Genomic DNA, 22296 nt, shown 5'->3' with positions numbered 1-22296 from the left:
TAAAAGTTCAATGGCATCAACAAACATAAGTATTAGAGTAATCTTTCCGCATATAATGATGCAAAGTACCAACTTGAGTTTTTCATAGGAAATGCAACACAAATCAAAGGTATGATGTACTGAAAACCCTTTACTCATAGAACGTTCTTAACTATTACATTATATTCTTTTACGAGGTGGCCTGTAAAACTTCAAAGACAACGGCCATATTACATAAGCACACATTTAATAACGCACATACAATTTATAAACGCTGTCAGTATGTATGTATGTATGTGTGTGTGTATATATATATATATATATATATATATATATATATATATATATATATATATATATATATATTGCTTTAAGCCTTTGCCTTCATAGCAGATGGCATCATAGAAAAACAGGGCGATAGCCGCTACCTAGCGTACAGTTTAACTTTATAGGAAAACTTCCACAGCATCAGCGGTCGTCAGGGTCATCAATTCATGTTGACCATCTTTACCAACATTCACAGTAGTTCCAACTTCCAAAATTTCACCGACATTCCTAACCTTACACTTGGTAACATACATTTTCAACTAGATCTACTTATAAAACATCCACATTTCATAAATCGCGATCATTATTTATCCTTCCTGATCCTGAACAACCTGCCCTAACATCCTTGTCTTTTTACCTGACAAACTACATGCATATACCAATACATACCCGTAATTAAAAATATATATAATGAAAAGCAATAACCTCCTTCTTTCAATCCCAGTGATGAATTTTGATCTGTAAGTTACGAAGTAGTAATGTTATAATATACCACTTGATTTCATACTGTCCTCAAAATCGGAGTGAAAAACAAAACAGTACTAAAGTGATACAGTGGCGTATTTTCCTTTTTCGGATAAATTAGAAAGACAACAATAAAATATGTTTGGCCATAAAATATTACCAAAGAAAATTCTCCCTTAACGACGTACGATCTTCATATCATCAAGCCATTCCAAGTGGTGCCGTTATCAACATAGCAATAATTTTTACATGGAATATTTAATGAGATGTTCATTTACTAACATAGAAGAGACCCCGTGGCAAAAAAAAAAAAATGAAAAGAGGAAATCCCATCTTTAAGGTAAAAGTGCTCATAAGAAGTAATAGCATTATTACACTGTCCCATTACCAGACAAAGAGGGTCATAAGCTCTAGAGATCTAACACTTTTTCAAGTCTGCCTATTTGACGAATTCTGTCGCGAGATGCATCACATTATCTGTATATTTTTCCCATATTTTAGCAGGAAGCTTCTGCTTCGTCTTTGGTCTAGTACTAAAAGCTGCTTCAAACAAACATTAACGTAAAAACATTAATGAAACTTAGTTCCTTTAAAGGTAACATCACCGAAAAAAAATATCCCCAAACAAAATGATAAACAAAAATCCCGACCACAATTATTTCTAGAAATGAACAAGAACAACTATATTTCGGACTACTGTAAAGTTACGCAAATAACCTTAATGAAAAATAATTCCATAAACTAACAATTAAAAGAACTAATACATTTAAGAACTGTGCTATCTGATTCCTTGTAATAAACACTGTTTGTATTGTTTTCAGATTCAGCTGTTTGGTTTCAATTCCCATCTGTACGCCAACTTTACTCAAGCTCTAGATAAAGCATACGGAATCGTTGGCATTTCTCTGCTACTGCAAGTAAGTACTTGAAGGGAAGTCGAAAACTATTTGTAGGGGACATGAATAAAAAAAAAAAAAAAAGGCAAGGTCTGTCAAAGGTATTAACAGAAATTAATGTTAATAACACGTTCACAACTTTACCTCATCAGACAAACCTGTAGAAGACACATGCAAAAACGCATTAAGGTACTAGGGTACCCAAAGTTGCAAACTTAATGAAAATAGGTCCAAAACTTTGGCAAAGGTATTAAATACATATTCAAGTTCCAATCAGGACACATATTATATATATATATATATATATATATATATATATATATATATATATGTATATATATATATATATATATATATATATATATTATTTATATATATATATATATAAATATATATATATATATATATATATATATATATATATATATATATATATTTATATATATATATATACACACATATATTTATATATATATATATACACACATACAATACAATATATATATATATATATATATATATATATATATATATAATATATATATATATATATATATATATATATATATATATATAATATATATATATATATACATACAATATATATATATAATATATATATACATATATATATATATATATATATATATATATATATATATATATATATATATTATACATATATATATATATATATATATATATATATATATATATAATATATATATATATATATATATATATATATATATATATATATATATATATTATAATCTTATGAAAAGAAGTTTTACAAGCACAGAACACAACATCCAATTTCATGTTAGTATATTCTATCAATGGGGATCAACATATGCACTATGTGGAGGCTCATAATCTGAGCTAATCACTATTCCAAGATATAGAAAGTTTCAACTTGGTCACAAAATACAACTTCCTAGAACTGGAGGTCGTAACTATAGAACAAACTTTCGAAAGGTTTATCCATTAAAAAGAAATAATTCATTATACCTGCCTCAAAGATCAGATAATGTCAGTAGGTGATTTGATATTCTTTGGGGGTCCTTATTTGGGAAATGTCATTCCACAAAGAACATCATGGCAAGCAGTCTTTTTCACTGTTGTGATGACTTTTTTATCACTCTTTTAATCTTATACTTTATGAGCAAATTTTTTTTTCATTCCTGAAACCCATCCATACGGTAGCGAGTGTTTTCTCAGCCACCATCGTCTTATTATTGTAAATGTATAGTATTTTTAGTGCTATAACTGATGCTATTAAATATGTTGCACGTCTTGGTGAAAGAATAAATAAATAAACTTAAGATTCCCACACAGAAGGAATCATGGCAATAAAAGTTGATTCCTGACAATTTCTTGGAGAATGCTAGGAAACAAAAATATTAAAAAGTTCTGTACATATATCCTAACAACTACCTGAAAAGATCAATTATTGAGTTTGGTTTTTTGAGTTGGTGAAGGATACTTAACGCCTCAGCGAAGACAATAAAAATGGCATCTATAATAACAAAATTAGAAATGATTACTTAATAAAAATTATACAATTTTTTTTCATTTACTTCCAGATTGGCGAGCGTTCTAACCAAGCCCTTGGCCAAATTACCGAAGGAGTGGAAAACATTGTATACGTTGGTAAGTTTCGTTTATTTTCTTATACAGGGTGAATCATGAAGAGGTACACCGATTGTAAGTACTTACTGTACACACTGCCTTATGGATACAGTACGTGTAAATGCGACCCATCAGGAAAATTCTCATTTTCTCATTTGTACCACCAAATGCTTGACCTGTTTCAGAAAAAATCTTTACACTGGAACATTTATAGTAAACAGTCCTACACACCGGGGTTATTATAATATCTATTCTAAATTTATATTTTCCTCTACAATTGCATGTTGTATGTAATGCGTGTTTGACATTTTACGTAAACCTCCTATATTCTGATGCTTGTTTCACATTCCGAAGCGAATTTCATCATGGTTTTTTTTTTCTTTCTTCAGAAATAACCTTGACCACATACCCATTCAAATCATTACTAAACTGAGCAGCCTGCGTTATGTAAAACAGCACTCAAGTACCGAAGAATAACAGAAACTGCATTTGAATAAAATGAAGTCCGTGACAAATTATGTGGAGGTAACCTGTATAACGGCGCAATGTTTACGCGAACCGAAAAATACTGAAGAGATATTCTTGCATAAACTAAATTTCAACTCATGTTGAAAAAGCATATGCCAGGAGAAACATTTTCACCGAGACAATTATCAATTACCTTTAATCATATTACCGCTGTTTCTTTCCAAAGCAAACATTTTTTTAATGTACAGAAAACACATTGAATAACTATTTTCGTTACTAAACACTGTTCCATGAAAATTACCTATTTATCTAATTTTGTAATTCCAATATGACGACTAAATTCTAAGAAATATTTTACCAACATCGAAAATAACATATTTCTTCCATTCAGAAAATTTTCAAACAAAAATTATATCTATACAAGAGAGCCGATACTCTTTTTTCCTGTACTAGCTTCTGAATTTACATGTAAACGAAAACCACCAACTGTTCTTAGAAAAAAAACTGTAACATATTAAATCACTGTAAAATCATCACTTGGCAAAAGGTAGGCAGCATGGAACAGCTTCTATAACAATTTTAGAAAAAATAAATTTTTTCTTCTACATAGGCGCTCGCTCCCACGAGGCAATGTTTTATGCAGTTGCGAATGAATAAATTATGTCCTAAAGAGCCTATTCTCGTTAAATGATCAAAAATTCCACGGGGGCCCTTTACCCACTGCTATTTAACATGAAATAAGGCCGAACTTTCCGGTTATTCGGGCAGTTGGAGGATCTTAGAGTCGGTACGTCACAGCTAAATAACTTCCTTTTCATACAGTTATAAACCCTCAATAAAAGTACTAATTTCAGTGGTATTTAATAGCATTATTGCAAAATCTTGGTGGTAAAATCAACTCTTTTTTCTTAACATAATATACTATAAAATGTTATCAAATTATATATCCTTGCTGAGATCGAACTATCATTCTTGAACACTAAAAAAAAATAGCATGCATATTCCATTTCGACTGTAATAATAATAATAATAATAATAATAATAATAATAATAATAATAATAATAATAATAATAATAATAATAATATATGAAGGGAGTAGACCCTCCTTTAAACAGGTCTTATTAAAAAGGATGGCTGTATTATGCGAATTTATCTTATATAGTGTCTTTTCTATCTTCCTTATGATTCGCTTTTCAGGCTCAGCGATGTTAGTCAGCAACTGGCCGATATTCATGTTGGAAAAGGATAGTGTGCGGAATATGGGAAGTCTTTTATTAAAATATCCAAGAAATCGTTCGTCTGGATTTAGGTTCTATTTTAGGTACCGTCGACATGTTTCGACCAGCTCGTTGGTCATCCTCTGGACGTGGTTGCAGAAGGTCTGAAGGTTAGGTTAGGTTAGGTACATCGACCTGGGAAAATAGGCTCCGCCCGAGGGTACATGCCCCGGGCAGCCAATCATAATTCAGCACCGATCAAGACCCCCTTATAAATACCAACCCGAGCACCTCGTTTCTTCAGACCTTCTGCAACCACGTCCAGGGATGTCCAACGAGCTGGTAGAAATGTCGACGGTACCTAAAATAGAACCTGAATCCAGACGAACGATTTCGATTGTTTGTGATAAAACTTTCGCACACTATCCTTTCCAGAATATCGACCGGTGTTGACAACTATCGCTGAGGCCCAAAAGCGGAATCATATGGAATAGAAAGACACTATATAAGATAAATTCGCATAATACAGCCATCCTTTTTAATAATAATAATCGAAGCATCACTGCAAGCCGGTTCTGGTAGTCCTCATATTTTTCCTTCTAAGACTCTGACTTGTTTCAACAATTTCGAAGACGGCGCAAAAACCCATGAATAGACTGCTTCCATGTTTTTTATTCATCAGATTATTTCCATGTGTCTGACGGCTTATTTATCATTATGAATTGTTTGAAAATTAAAAACAAGCAATTCTGCGTAGCGCTGGGTTCACTTTCCTGAAGTGAATATCGAAAATATTTAGGTGGAAATATCATAACTGCTTAAATTCCTTGCAATCATCATCATCATCATCAGCATTCCTTGCAATCATCATCATCATCATCAGCATTACCATTATTATCAGCCATTGAGAGCTTTGCTTTTTTCCCAATTAATGCTAGTTTTTAATATCACTTCTCATTAAATCTTCATGAAATTTGACACTTAGGTCTACAAAAAAATTTAATAATACCTTTTTATCAATATTGCACCCCTCAACGTTATCAATAGATCCTAATTCTGACATTAAAACTTGAGTATAAACTTCTATGGATAAGTACCTCATGGCGCCCTTCTTATCTGAAAAACGATCATGATATTGACTTATTTCACGATATTGACTTATTTCAAGGCCACAAAAATCTCAATTCAAAAATCGAATATGAATCTCTATAAAAGTAATAATTTCTACCAGCAACATAGTAGTATTTGATTTGCTTATCAATTTTCGACCTCAGGACCTTGAAGCATCTCCTTCATAATGGAGCATTGCGGAGCGTTTTTAAATTTTTATTTCAAGGGTTTTGGAAGAAAGGATAAATCGAAAGTTTCGCTAGTTGTGCCATTCAACGACGTAACCCCCTGTCCTGAGCTGTTAAGAATATCCGAGAGTGATCTGAAACCGTTCTTTAAATTGAAACACTGGTGAAATTACAAAACGGGACATGTGCCTCTGATAAACTAGTCTGAATTTCAATGGGAGTCCTAAAGAAGACTTTCAATTATTGATTTATTAATAGCAATCGCCTTAACAAGCTTATCTGGTCAACTAGCTTTTAATTAAAGAAATGTAAATAACCTGTCTGCTATCATTTTAGAATATCTGATTTTCCAGATTCATATTTTACTCTAAGTACAATGCTGTGAACTTAAACTATTTCCTAATTACAAATGGAGCAATCGTGAACACGCATATTACTAGAGATTACTAATTATCATTTTTACTATCGTACAAATCTCGTCAAAGTGACGGTAATATAGAAGATAGTCACGAACTGCCGTAATAGGTGGATTATATAAAAGGTGGACAAAACGGCAATTACGAGTAGGAAACATTCGTTCTGCATACTCATATAAGGGATTACTTTTAAGAGGGGGCTAGCCCCTGGATGGACGACAGGGAAGTCTAAACGTGAAGCTTATTACCCATGGCTTGGGACATGGAACCTAAACTCTGCATATTAAAGCTTTAGGCTAGACAACTACAAGTCTAAACGTGGCGTTTATTAGCTATAGACTCTCTTTATGAGTAAAAACTGCGCTTCATTCTGAAAAGATAATTACATTTTTTACTTTTTAAATCACCATTCTTCATCTGATGTATATGGAATGCGATAAGAAGAGGCCCCATGGTAACCAGATTATTAGATCTAGCTGGTTATGACATTGATCAACTTTTCACATAAAAAAACAGTGAGGTCGCATTTAGTTGGTCAACATTTCAAAACTAATTGTATGTATCACTCTTAAAAAATTATTTTCAAAATTTAAATGGTAAGGAGCATTCTCATGTTAAATGGCTGATTGTATAAAATGAGAATTTTACCAGATCCTAAATTTTATCCTCAATATCCTACAACCTAAAGCGATATTATTAATGAAATTCACTGAGGTTCGGCTCCTATGTTGAATTTACAAAAATATCAGATTACTCTAACACAGTCTGTATAGAAATCTTAAAAATTTACAAAATTGTACAACAGACATGTCACTCAGATAAACTCAATTTCTGGGTATATTATATAATATATATATATATATATATATATATATATATATATATATATATATATATATATATATACATACATATATATAATTTTACATATATACATATGTATATATGTATATATATATATATGTATATATGTATATATATATATATATATATATATATATATATATATATACATATACATACATACATACATATATATATATATATATATATACATATGTACAAGTATATATAATTTATATATATATATATAGAGTATATATATATATATATATATATATATATATATATATATATATATATATATATATATATATCTGAATATAATTATTTGTTGATGTTATGAAACCTCACATGAAGAAAAGTACGGAAGAACTTCACCACTTTCGTTCGATTTTGCCAGTAGTAATGAAACTTCTCTCTTACATCCTACAACTCCCATTTTCCTGGCCCCACCCCCTTTCCTTTCTCCCTTCACGCCTTCAAACACCTCCCCCACCTCCTTTTCCCAACGACCTATCGTCTGATCCGCATTAATTTAGGTAACGAGATGCAGTCTTTCATGAATACCGGAAAACGTTCTCTCTCTCTCTCTCTCTCTCTCTCTCTCTCTCTCTCTCTCTCTGAAAAGGCAAAAGAAATCGCCTCGGCGACCTGTCAAAATAATGGGCAGGATTTCACCATCTAAACATGAAAGAAAACTTTTTATCCTGCTCCTTTTTTTCCTCACACTAACGATCACCAAATGCTAACCCCTTTTTTTCTCTTTTTTTTCTTTTTCCTGAATCTCATATCACACTATAAAAGAATAAATATCTGAAGGGTTTCCCTGGCAATGAATCTAATGGTTTGGGGAGAAATATTCGTTCTTTGAATTCGTTAAAGTCTTCTAGAATTTTTTCCTCGCAATCAGCGTAAAAGGAAATGTCCTTTTAAATACCATTTTCAAGATTTGTGCCGGTGCGGATACTCTTTTTAATTACTCACTAATGAATTACTTAGTAAAGGCCGAGAAACACAAACCTATAAATGTATATATTTATATAAAAGGTGTCTTGCACAAAAAACTAAAGATTTGAATCTGACAATGTTAACTGACCCAGGCTTTTCAAATCTAATGACGGTAATTAACAGCAGTTTAGTCAACGAAGGTTCATACACGTTTAAATATGTGACTATATATATATATATATATATATATATATTATATATATATATATATATATATATATATATATATATATATATATATATATATATATATATATATATATATATATATATATATATATATATTATATTTATATATATAATACATATATACATATATATCATATATACACATATATGTGTGTGTGGTCTGTATTAGCATTCAAGTCCTAATCAATCTCTTCAATTCTAAAGCAGTTAATAATTCGTCGTTAATTATCTAGCGAACACGTCCATTTTTCGGACTTCGATCGGGGAAAAGAACACAGTTTAGAACACCATAAGCCATCACAAGATTTGTTTACCGTTGACTTAAGATATCCCCGCCCCATCAACAACACACTATATATTTCAGACGATCACTAATCACATGTTTACGTTGAAAAGTTGCTACACATCTGACTTTGTAGGAAAGTGTCATTAAACATCTAAAATCCGCCAAACGATTTTTCAAAAACTATCAGACGGGAATTACTTTTTCACTCAATTGCTTGCGGGTTACTGGAATCTGAAAGCAAACAGTGGAGTGTTCTGAAATAAACCAAGCTACCAACAAATCAAAGTATCAAACGAGCTTCTACGGTATCTACACGCTGTAGAACTACAGCGTTTACATGGTGTAGAACTTCTTATGTACTTCCATAGAACTAGTTAAGCGTTTCCACTTACATAAAAGAAAAAAACTATATCAATAAAAGACCCCCGCTATGCGAACTGTGCTCGAAAGATGTAGGATTTCAAAATCTCTCCTGGGTCTTGTGGCCAGGAGTGATCAGATCCAACTCATAATTACAACAATGAAAATTAGCTCAGTGACTGAATAAAATAAGAAGGGAAACCACCGTTTAGGGTCTTTATGACCTTTTTCAGGCTCTTGGGGTGACGCTATTTCTCAGGTATGGCTAGGCTGCGATCACAAGGTTGTAGAATATGAAATTCTAAAATAACAATTCACACCAATACCATATAGTTATAAACAAAGGTCGCTTAGATTTAAGACCATGGTTTGCAAAGGTCAGGTGGGTTGGGTTAAGTGGTGATTGATACAAAGCTCCCATTCAGACGGTGCTGGCCTATCTTTATCTATAATCTAAAATTTTATTACATTTCAGGGGCTGATTTTAATGATCCAAACAACAAAATTTTGTTACAAATCTCATTTCCAAACCTTTCTCCCAACCGTGCACTCAGAAATCTAAATGGTAGATCTATTAAGTTCAATCTGGGGAACATCAGGTGTAGTAAAAGGGCAGTTTTCTACGAAGACGTCAAGGCTACATGAGCTGAACTTAATACAAAAATCATAATAAACGTCAGTTTCGTATTCAAGGAGACAAGCCGTTAAAGATTCCTAAAACTACAGTCTCCATTTTTTTGTATTCATGGAAACTCTTGATTAATTCATTTCATCTGGAATAAATATTTCTCTTGTGTAATATAAAAGGATGAAAAGATTTTTTCCCGCTCACGATAGGTTAAAGAACCAACATTCATCGTCTGTTTTCTAACGCTCATTGTCCACTAACTTAGAGGTGATGATTTTCTTCTCTTATTTAAGACAAAAGTCAGGGATGCGAGAGAACAAGGAAAAACTATATGTCATTTGATGTGAAGAATGGTTGATAAAATGGTCACAACAAACCATTCAGAATAAAGATTACAACCATAAAAAAAGTGTAAATTACAATTTTTAGGTACAGATGCCATAAGGTAGTACTAGATGCTAAAATCAAAAGGCCAATAAAGGCTTAAATGGTAAATAAATAAGAGCTTAACATACAGATTGTGCGAATGGTGATGTTACAGGACTCTCAATTCCAATAAACGGTTAAAGAAAAGTCTATCCTGATGAAGCCAGATCAGATGGTGGCTTGCATAAGCCTACGGACAAAAGGAAGAGATTCTTGTGCTCGCGCCTCAGCTAACATATTTTGTTAAAAGATTTCAAACGTAAATGATATGTCTGATGGGCAATTATATTTCTGATATGCTCCCATAAGCTACAGAGTTTTCGAAAGTAAGGAATTTGGATCATGTGGCCTGACGCTTGGCTTGGGAGGCCAATCTATGCAAACAGTTTTTAATCTGATATAAATTAATTAGTCTACCTACATAAAATGTACTAGTGAAGGGCTTGAACTGTACGGAGAACAAATATTCGAGATATGATTTCTGTGGACAAATTAAACTAACCTCACTTCCATGAAGCGAACTTACGATCAGACTGTACAGTGCAGCAACTGCCGATGTTGAAATTCGAGCCTCAATTAACCTAATTTACATACCCACCATCTGGCCTCCGAAATCTATTCGATTAAATTGTGTTCATTGCTAATTTTAGTGAAAGGTTTAAAAACTAAAACGACTGATCCATTGTTGTCGTTTGAGTATGGTCTGAAATCTAAAGATAGTCTTATATTACACCATATATTATTTAATTTTGCCCTTAAACAAACCCTCCTGAAAAGAGTTAATTTACCTTAATGTTAGCAGGCGACTTTCTGTCACATCCTGTGTGTAAAAATTGGCATTCAGAGAAAAAACTATACGAGGGACTATACCATGTAAACGATAAGAAAGATAAAACCTGGTTACAAACTCAGTATATTTTCATGACCAGTTTAAAATCATTTTGGAAAGCCTCTACTATTCGCCTCAAGAGAAATATCTTTCATATTCAGTATTCAAAGTAATGTAAAAATCTCAAAGCGGAACAAATTATTACATGTCAAAAATCGAAATCAATAAAAGACAAGATGAAATTCGATGCAAAGTTCTTCGCGACCATTAAGGGATCCGGAATCCACAAACTAATTCAGTTCTTTGTCCTCCGACATAATAATCGATTATGTACGTCAAACAGAATTGTCGACTGACTGCATGACGAACAGAATAATGGTTCCTTTATAAAGCTGTTTCACGTGGTCATCCTGAAAGGAATCATTCCACTTCGTTTCGTTTTTCATTGCATGACGATAACTGGAATGAAAAATGATTTATTCTGCGGGCAGTATACAGCAGTAACATCATTACAAAATCTTACTACCCTCAGGTGCAAGAGAAAGCATTTAAAAAACTCAGAGGAGATTATCTGTTGATTACTGAACTATATTTTCGAACGAACACTATTTGTAATGAACTTCACATTGTACTAATTACACAAGAATATTTGGATACTTATTCGCCCCTTATCAAAAATATTTCACCTTTAACACCACGACACTCACTTCCAAGTATTATTCCATACTATTTCTAACGTTGAATTCAGACTCCAAAACAAAAACACACCGAAAAGGTTTTGCATAGCAACTAACAAAGACATGCAATATTACACTAGTCGTACAAAACTTATCAAACAGAATGCAAGACAAGGATTCATCTTGAGGGTACTTCCTAGTTGCAAAAAAAAAAAAAACTAAAAAATATTAAATTTATGTACTGGTAGTTATGAAGCTACTTTTCAATTTCAGTTTAGAATCTTATACATGAGATAGGAGAAAATAAAATTATGCAGCTAAAAGTTACACTGTTAACAATATATTGCCTTTTGTGGAACAGCAACTGGAGGTAAAAGTGGAGGAGGTAAGGCAATGCACTACCAAGGGAGGAGGGGTTGGGGTTGGGGGGACTGACTGATGGAAAGGTGGAGCAGGATGACCCGTAAAACTCAGATCAGCAGCACAATAATAAATTATGCAGTATTTGGACGTTGGAGACATAACAGTGCTGGGTGTAGATGGAATACACACACACAAAAGGGAACGTGAGATGAACGAGAAAACAGAATATATATCAAATATATATATATATATATATATATATATATATATATATATATATATATATATATGTATATATATATATATATATATATATATATATATATTATATATATACTGTATATATATATATTTATATATATTATATACATATACATATACACAGGTATGTGGGGTGAATGGAAATATAGAAGACACAATACATATGCATACATGCATGCATACATACATACATTATTTAATATATATTATATATATATACATATACATATAGACGTCAAGTAGAGGAGTCTTATCTTAAAAACGAGAAAAGAAAGATGGAGAAGGATATAGTTAGAAAAAAAAAACAACGTAATGATGAACACACGTGAAAACTGCCAGCCTACATCTTCGATCATTTCACCTTGCATTATGTGAGAAGACCATTACTCCAGTAATCATGAGACACCCTACCTGACAAGGGCAAATAGCAAGGGATCAGAGAACACTCTAAATATTGGATTGACCATACCTGAATTTGATCCGGTGCGCTGGCAGCTGAAATATGAAAACACATTTTTCTATGTTAGGCAATGAACATATTGGCTGGCTGGTTCTCTCTCTCTCTCTCTCTCTCTCTCTGTTTTCTTATTTTTCTTCGTGAGAGTTTGTACGCATACTGTCAAACATACGGATACATTAGTGAGGGTAGAGAAGGCAATTACCGTCAGTAAGGACGTTACGTACCGTCTGAACCTCAGAGCAAGTTACCTTCACTCAGCTAAATTATACAGGGGCCGGTAGTGAGAGAGAGGAAGACCAATGGGTAGATGACAGTAAGCGTAAATGTTGCCTCGAATATCCGTAAACTTACGATTCTGCACACAGCAAAAGAAAGAAATAGAGACGCGCGGGACACACACAAAAACTATATATATATATATATATATATATATATATATATATATATATATATATATATATATATATATATATATATATACTATTATATACTGAAGAAATAATTTTTCATCGGAACTAATCTATAGAGCCCACTGAACAATCCTCTTAGGTCATTTCATCGAAAATCTTACCCCATTCAAGGATAAGTGTAGATGTGGTGATATTCAGCACTTACCGGTTCCGCTGTTTTACTCCTTACTTCTAACGTTTTCTTAAACTTCCTCTATAGTTAATCCTGATACGATTTTTTATAAGAATCAGTTTTTCCAAAATCACGGAATAGCTGAATATACGAAGGCATTCCACTCAATATGTTTGCATTGTTGTCTTTTCATGCTCGCGGATATTTGGCATCAGTAAACTGATATGAGAGGGAAAATAATTTTCAAAATTAATAACGCAAAATCACTATAAGAAAATGAATAAACTTGCAATTTATGTAAATTTCACAGGTTTAAGTTCATTACACACTGGCTGATCAAAACAGTGGCTGTTTATTCAAAAACTGAAATAGATTATTCAGATCAGTTTTGAAACGTACTTGACAATTCTCTGTATTATGATCTTTTCTTAGAATCATTCATATCCGCTCTTTCTTGGCTTTCAAACGCTGAAATAATGTCCAGTACAACCACTTTATTCCCGGAAAACATCTCTTGCGATTTTTTTTAATAATTTCCCAGTTTGGAAATTCCAAAAGCAAACGGACTCCATATGTAACATTCATGTATAAATGCATCTTGTCTCATGATAACTCGAGCCATTCGCTCTTTTATAAAAAAAAATATTATAAATCTAAAAAAAAATCAATGATTATAAACTAAACTTCAGAAATCATTTATCAAACTCAGGCAAGAATGATAGGTAAGAGTTTGTTTTATTTTGTAAAATGCACAGCTATGCTTCCAACAATACCTGAACGTTGGCGCCTCTCTTACCAGAGGTAAGCAAACAGCTTGTTTTGGAAGACCATCATTCATTGTTTATACAAAACAAGCTTACATTCATGCTCTCGTCAATAAATCACGTAATGAAACTGTTTTTGGATGATAGCCGGGGCAAATGATAACCATCTCGTAAAATTAACTAGAGAAAACATTTGCATATAAAAAGAGCTACAATTGTTTCCATAAATAATTTACTCAGATTTTTGGAAAAAGTCAAATATTCCTGACTAGAATTCCCATAAAACTTATTGACACCATTAACCGACATATATACAGTAATTAACCTGCATATACACAAAATAACTTGGATATATTTAGAATATTACGCTTTTAATTCACCTCTCACCACAACTCTCCAAAGAATTTCCTTTTTCATTACACATGGTGTGAGACTGCAGTCTCCATGAGAGAGAGAGAGAGAGAGGAGAGAGAGAGAGAGAGAGAGAGAGAGAGAGAGAGAGAGAGAGAGAGAGAAGTCAAAACACAACTGCGTTATTCATTTCCCAGATATGTCTGATGAAATTTGTATTTCTTGTCGTCGGGTGTGTGTCATCCATGAAGAGGTGGAAGCAGAGGCACTAACTGACGGCGAGTCCCCTTTTTATTCCATTTGTTTGAGTAAGGGCCAGCATCAATGGAAGAGTTTGAAAGGGGCATACTTTACAAAGGGTCAGCCCAATTCAGCTCTAAGTAGCTTACGGCCCACAGAGTTAATCCCGTGGTGGAACCGGATTCATTTTCCGCGATATTTCATAAATGTAATTTGGATATGCATATTTCACAATTTATCTCCTCTGCTCTTTAATGCGATTATAATTTAAAGGGAGTTCATGAAATGGGTCCTAAATTACGTTTTGTGCAAAAATTACCATTAAAGCAAGCCATTATTTTCGTCTAGCTTTTCAAATCCGTTTTTAATAAATAGGATTCCTTCGTTGGTATTGGGGTCGTCATAATATCTCTTATGTTTAGTCCCTCCGGCTGAAGGGTGTTAATTAGGAACAAATTATTCCAACATTACAGTGCTATAATGCAATTTAATCACCGGGCGTTTATTATCTGTTCGAAATTTCTCAAATAGTACATTTCCTGTTTGGCAAAAATCCTAAAAATGAAACAGCCTATTCAGATGAAAAACTGAGCATTGCAAGCTTCACATTTACATGTACTTTTTTATTATCATTCACATTCTTTCGCCTGCTTCCTATACAGTCCCCCATCCCCACCTTCAATGTAATTTGCTTCAACATTAAGCCGTTTCCCTTCACAAGGGGTGGCGCAGTAGGAAAGTTAAGACAGTAATGACTGCCATATTCACATCTGAATAATAATAATAATAATAATAATAATAATAATAATAATAATAATAATAATTATTATTATTATTATTATTATTATTATTATTATTATTATTATTATTGCAAATCCTACTCACAAATACAAAAATAAATAAAGCTTCAATAATCTTAAAATGACAATAAATGTTTAAATATTCCAGAATTACATTCGATCGATCGACCGACCAAGAGAGAGAGAGAGTAACCAGGGTTAGAAGGGAAAAGGATAAAGAAGTGATTTAGTGTTTATACAAGGTGATCGTGAACTTGATAATCGTTACTTATGACAAGCAATACAGGGAGGATAATACTGCAATATTTAGCAAAAATTGAAATCTTTGCAAATCATGCTTCTCAAAAACCTTAGAAAATATCAAAATCATCTGTAGTAAATAAGTCTACCACCGAACGGGAATGACATGCGTTTAAATTTTTTGTTTCTTCCTGTTCTGTCACAAGAATTTTTCTAGAGCTAACGTAATTGATATTTACAGACTAAAAATAATGTATAACATCTGACTAAACTTGTCAAATATCCAATCACCTGCTGCACAACGGAGGTAGCTTGTTCCAATGAAAAACAATAAGAGATGCATCCGAACATAAATTATTTAAACATAAATTATCGTTTTTCTATAAAAATCTATCAAAAATTTGTGTTACACAAAACTACTTTATCATTGCACGCTGCCGCTTGATAAAAAAAAAAAAAAAACTAAACTCGCATAATTAACTCTTACAGGTCACACATTTAGAGTATCAGCATCAAGCGACACAGGGAGCTTACGGAAACCTACACGTCTCCCTTGTACAGCATAGTGTACAAAAATGCCACTTTCAGTTATGCTCAGCTGTAAATTAATTTTCGACAAGGAGAAACTGTCAATGTTTTACATGGTAGACATTCTTGTTCATTAGCAGCCGCCATTTTACATGATTGACCGAGTCGTGAAAATTCGGCTATTAAGCCAATCAATGGGGCACTTTCAGCCACCCAGTGCTTTAGACAGTGATAATATGGGAGTTGGAGTGGTTGGACGGCAAGACTGAAGAAGGAAGCAGAACGGAGGTAAGGCCACAAGTGCGTGCAGCAAGGGGCTGAAGGGCCGCTGCAAACAACCTATAGTAATGGCTACAGTGGGCCATATGAGGAGCACTGACGGCAATAACCCCCTACGGAAGCTAGTTGACATGAAAATAATGTTAAATTAACAAGAATTAATAGTGTAGCAATATAATACTTCGACGCCAACTACAAGAAAGACGCAATCGCTAGGCCTGCTTACGAATTAAAGAGTAGTTTTTTACATCATATCCAATAATGAATATTTCTTTTATATTAAAAATTACTTTTTCGATTCTACATTTAAAAAAAGGAAGAATATAAGCACTGGAAACTCTGCTGTATCCATCTAATCAACATCACACTCAAAACTTATACGTCCATGTTTCCGGAAATTCTTCTGGGAAAAGTTGTTCGTCAGAACAGTAAATAAATAAAAAACAAGAGGTTTAAAATCAATGAACTCGTACTGTAAGATCAAAGAGACGTTGTCTCTCGTCAAGAACCTCCACATCGATTTTAGCTACTCATCTCGAAGCCAATATGTTACACATTCTGGGTAAGGTAATATCCCAATCCTAACCTCAAACAAAGCTAATGTGAGTGTGTATGTGTTTGTTTGAAAAGCGTAATTCATTTCGAAACACTTGATGCTTTTCTCGGAATCTTTTTCCGCGCCACAAAGATCTTTATAGTACATATATTTTACAGAAAAGTATATGTGGTATAGAGAGCCAATTCAAGACCATATTATACTTTACCTAGGTCCGAAAACTAAAAGAAAAACGAAACTGCAATTAAAGCTAAATTTTATCATTCAGACAGATAAGAATCTAAACCCATGCAGATAAGTACGAATAGCTCCTGAGTACAATACTTCTAATATATCTTTTTAATTCGTTATCATATTCTGAGTTCAAGTAAGTGTGTTTTGTATTCATACTGAAACATCACCCGCCACCTTAAAAAAAAATAAAAAATTTTAACTTTAAATTGATGATTTAAAACATTTCTGCTTAAAAGAAGGATAACTGTAACATTTCGGCAATCCTCAAGCTCCAGTATACAGAAGTATATAATAATTACAAATACACAGATCTCTCTAAAAGGAAAAAAAAAATGAAACGAAAAAATCTTGCAAAAGTTCACTAAAATTTTAGTTCCTAATTATTCAGATGAATATTTTTTTTTACTGTAAATCGCTTTTGATATCACTTTTTTTACATAAAAAAATAAAGTAATATCTGAAAATTTATTTGCTTCTATCATGATAAACACTAGATTCATCGAATCTTATTCATTTATGAAAGCAAAAAATTTCTAATGTTTTGCTATGGTTATTGTGCGTTTTGAAATACGGTAAAGGTAATTACCTTTTAACTCGATCTTCACGTTAATGTAATCATCTGCATTCCATTTTTCCTAATGAATGAAAAATCCTAGTGATAAAAATAACACATGCATCAACGAATGAAATTTAAAAAAACCAGGAGTCTTTAAAACTATAATCATGTTCTATAATCTTTCGAGCATTTGCTAGGTAAAATCCAGCTTCTCTGCTTTTCTCTTCTTTTTTGTTGAGAAGTTAGAAGGTTACCTCAATAAAAAATCAAACAGCAATTACACGAACAATCGACAGGAAGTTCTCGGCAACGACAGTTCAAAAGACTTTAAATTCTTTCATTTTAAATGATGAAAGATACTGTTCTTTTTTGTGATTCTACTTAATTTACTTCACTGAAAATTTTCACGAAAGAATTTTACTATTTAAATGCATGGGCTGCATGTGAGTGAGTGGAGCTGTGTAGTAAGAGGAGATGGAGGACAATAATTGGTTTTCTTATCTGTCCGTTATTAATGAATTAAACAATGCACATACTGGCATAGCGCCATTCAAGCCAAATTTTACAGTAGAGCAGAGTTCTGGTTGAATTTACGAAACAAATTCTTGATATAGCCACTACTAACCACCTTTGAAATTCCGACATAACATAAGACGTTTGTATATCATAATTATTCATGCACAAAAGTGCGTGAATGACCCACCATTTTACCACAAAAAATATTGCACCTAAATAAAAAAAATACACACACCCTTGTCTTAGACACTTTTACATTAAAACAGTAACACTACTATCTGCATACCTAGCATACACTCCACTTTAGCTTAAAACAAATGGCTCTGGACTCGTCTTCCATACCATGGATTCTCAACTTTGTCCCCATTTCCTACCTACCGATTCTCTTGTTTTCTTAGGCCTATTTACACCGTTTTCCCTTTATTTCCATACTTTGCATATAACCGTTTCATAAACACTTGAATCACACACCGTTCTTCATGTTTAAGACCACTGTTCTTTCCTCATCAAATCTTCTGTCACCTATGAACCATTTTAAAGAAAATCATACCACAGACCTTCCCTGATGTACATGCAATCATATGCACATAAAATTCGTACAGTCTCCTCTACACAAATTACTTTTAAAAATTCAGTCAGGACAAGACTAATCCGGAGACATCATTACCACGAAATTTTAGAAGCAGTAGCTACTCACACGGAAATTTCATTGCCACATTTGCAGTGATTATTCCTTATTAAAGATACTGCATCAAATTACGAAAAATTTGTATCCCTAAAGATTACCAAGGATAACGAATTAGTATATGAGATTACTGAACGTTGCTTCAGTTACAGCTTACTTCCTAAGTGTAATCAGGTTTTATGCACACTGTTGGAGTTGTGTGTGTGTGTATGCGTGTGTGTAAGCATAATTGGCATTCTTTAATAACTACCCTTTGTTCGGACCTTCCGTTACTAATAATCACTTCTTTATAGGTACTTCACACACATTGCATCATCTGAGTATCCACGACCTCCTGCCAGATACAAATTACTTCATGACGTACGATGGCTCCACGACCATGCCCGCTTGTCATGAAACGGTGACGTGGATTATAGCCAATCGGCCAATCTACATTACTAAACAGCAGGTTAGCCCCGATCTTTTGCATTATTCTGTTGCCTGAATGATTTGCGTGTCCATCTGGAATCGATCGTCGTTTTGTAGCATTCAGGTTCCTGTCAAGTTAACTCAGGTCTCATCGTAGCATTTGAGCGTTCAGACTAGCCGGTTAGAACTGTGCCTTCATTACCGAGAGATGTATATGTGGAACTTAGTCATATGTAATGTTCAGTAACGTCTATTCAATATGATGCTTCAGTCCCTTCGAGGTTATATGAATGGAGTTATTAAATAAATAAATGAATATATGTAAATATATATATATATATATATATATATATACATATATTCATTTATTTATTTATTTATTATATATATATATATATATATATATATATATATATATACATATATTCATTTATTTATTTATTTATTAATATATGTATATACATATAATTATATATATATATATATATATATATATATATATATATATATATATATATATATATATAGATAGATAGATAGATAGATAGATATATATATTTCTGTTTCACAAGATGCAGTAACGTCTCCGAGTCTGGGTAAATACTTAAAAACGGGCTTCTACTGATAAATTTCTCTCAATATTTTTCAGGAATATACACTTAACGATGGATGCGTCACCTGTCATTGTTTTAATTTCTAATATATGTCACAATCTGAACTTTCCGAAACTTAAACCATCTACCCTTCAAATTGACGTAAAAATAATAAAAACTACGAAATAAAAAAAAATCTCTCTCTCGTAAGATTTTTCTAACCAAGGAGGGTGCAAGATGAATCAGTTTTATTTCTGGATAATGTTAAGAGGCCAGCTGAAAATAACAAATGTGTTTTTTTTTTTTTTAACAAGTGTGTGCTTTTATTTAATATCAGTTTAGGATATTATCAATTTCTCTGAAATCCCAAAATTACAACACTTCATTTTCTTCACATTCATTTCAGAGGCACCGAGCTAGCATTTAACTTAAAAAAAAAAATCATCCTTGTTTTACTGTCTACGGTGGTCTTTAAAATTCTTCGTCTTGTCCAGCAAAGTCTCCCTTCAGATCACTTGAACTTTCGTTTCCTTTTGTCGCCATTGCAGTCCTTCCTACGGAGACGGAGGATTGAAAACTAAATTATTCCTTTTTCAGTCTCGACACATATGGTGCCTTCTGAATATTTTCTCAACACGAATAAGCCTGTGCCATCACGATCACACTGCTACGCTGTTCTCAGGCCAAACTCATTCATTTGAATTAGGTAATGAATGAGCTTTCTGCTCTCTTTTCGGCGCCTCGGTATCATTACGAGCAAAGTATCTGGTTTCGTAAAATTTTTAAAAAAAGAACTCATTTGATATAATGCGCAGTAGCCATAAATAACAATTAAGTTCCACTGCTTATGAATATTGAAAAAAATCAACTTGGATATCTTTTAGTAGAGATTCGGCGAGTCCAAGCATAAATTACACCGTGCTACTACCGCAATAGTTCACTCCATACAACTTATTGTAAAAATTTCTTCACTGCCAGTTTATAACGAGCGCATGTCAGCTTTCATGTTAAAGGAAATTTTCATATGCACATTCATGATATTAACATTTTAAACATATTTCACCAAGTCATAAGTGCTCCAGCTGCTGTGAAGCTGAGAACATGTGAAAAACGTTCTGATATGAAAGACATGAGTACTAGATATCAAAAATAAAACTCTGCAAATGAAACTACAAAATAAAACAAACTGAAAAGATCCGAATTTCAAAGAAGAGCTGAAATGAGATGATGACTTCGATAACAAGACCCGCATGTCAAATTAGTGGCTAATCAAGATGAAAAATTATGATTAAAGAACGCTGCGATACAAAAGAAGAATCATGCGAAGTTATCCTAAGAAAATCGGATTCGGGGAAAGCCTAAACGCTAACAGGCGTCTTTTGGAATCAGGTAATCTGACCATCTTGTATTGTGTGGTATTCTTCGACAGAGTTAGGGAAACATTATAACACACTTCAACCATGGTATGAAAATTATATACACACAAAAATATAAGATATATATATATATATATATATATATATATATATATATATATATATATATATATATATATATATATATATATATATATATATATATATATATATATATATATATACAGTTTATAGTATAATATATATACATATGTATATATATGTATATATATTTATATACTTTTTTATAAATATATATACATATATTACACGAAAATTACTGTAGGTTTAAGAAACATGAAAAACGTTTGTCGTTCAATCAAAAACTCACAAGACGAACAAAAACTCTTCTAAAAACTTAGAGTAACATAACCTTTTATTTAATATTCTATAATAGCCTCCTTTAACCGTAAGGAAGTTCAAATCTTCACCATCTGTTTATAAATACACTTAGTGATAAAACAACCTTGAATATAGCAGCAAATATTAAGGGAAAAATAGATTGCCTCTTTCCAAAACA

General features: G+C 32.5%; 1 protein-coding gene and 1 long non-coding RNA gene across 5 annotated transcripts in view; one reads left to right on the top strand and one right to left on the bottom strand.

The window, feature by feature from the left end:
- The window catches only part of LOC136834405 (uncharacterized), a 533585-nt gene that overhangs the window by 249652 nt on the left and 261637 nt on the right, over positions 1-22296 (bottom strand). The gene's annotated exons all lie outside the window — the stretch shown is intronic.
- Positions 1-22296, top strand: part of LOC136834404 (carbonic anhydrase-related protein 10-like) — a 228452-nt gene that overhangs the window by 194421 nt on the left and 11735 nt on the right. For all 4 annotated transcript variants that reach the window (XR_010851785.1, XR_010851784.1, XM_067096967.1 and 1 more), the window contains exons 5-7: positions 1593-1688; positions 3254-3320; positions 19654-19808. Coding sequence is in view for 2 of the 4 variants with exons in the window: in XM_067096967.1 (XP_066953068.1) it covers positions 1593-1688; positions 3254-3320; positions 19654-19808 (318 nt within the window). In the remaining 2 variants the exon portion in view is untranslated. The remainder of the gene's footprint in view (positions 1-1592; positions 1689-3253; positions 3321-19653; positions 19809-22296) is intronic.

This window comes from Macrobrachium rosenbergii, chromosome 53 (genome assembly GCF_040412425.1).
Source record: "Macrobrachium rosenbergii isolate ZJJX-2024 chromosome 53, ASM4041242v1, whole genome shotgun sequence".
Lineage (NCBI taxonomy): Eukaryota > Metazoa > Arthropoda > Malacostraca > Decapoda > Palaemonidae > Macrobrachium > Macrobrachium rosenbergii.
Note: the sequence above shows the minus strand (reverse complement) of the source record. Positions and strands in the feature narration are given on the sequence as shown.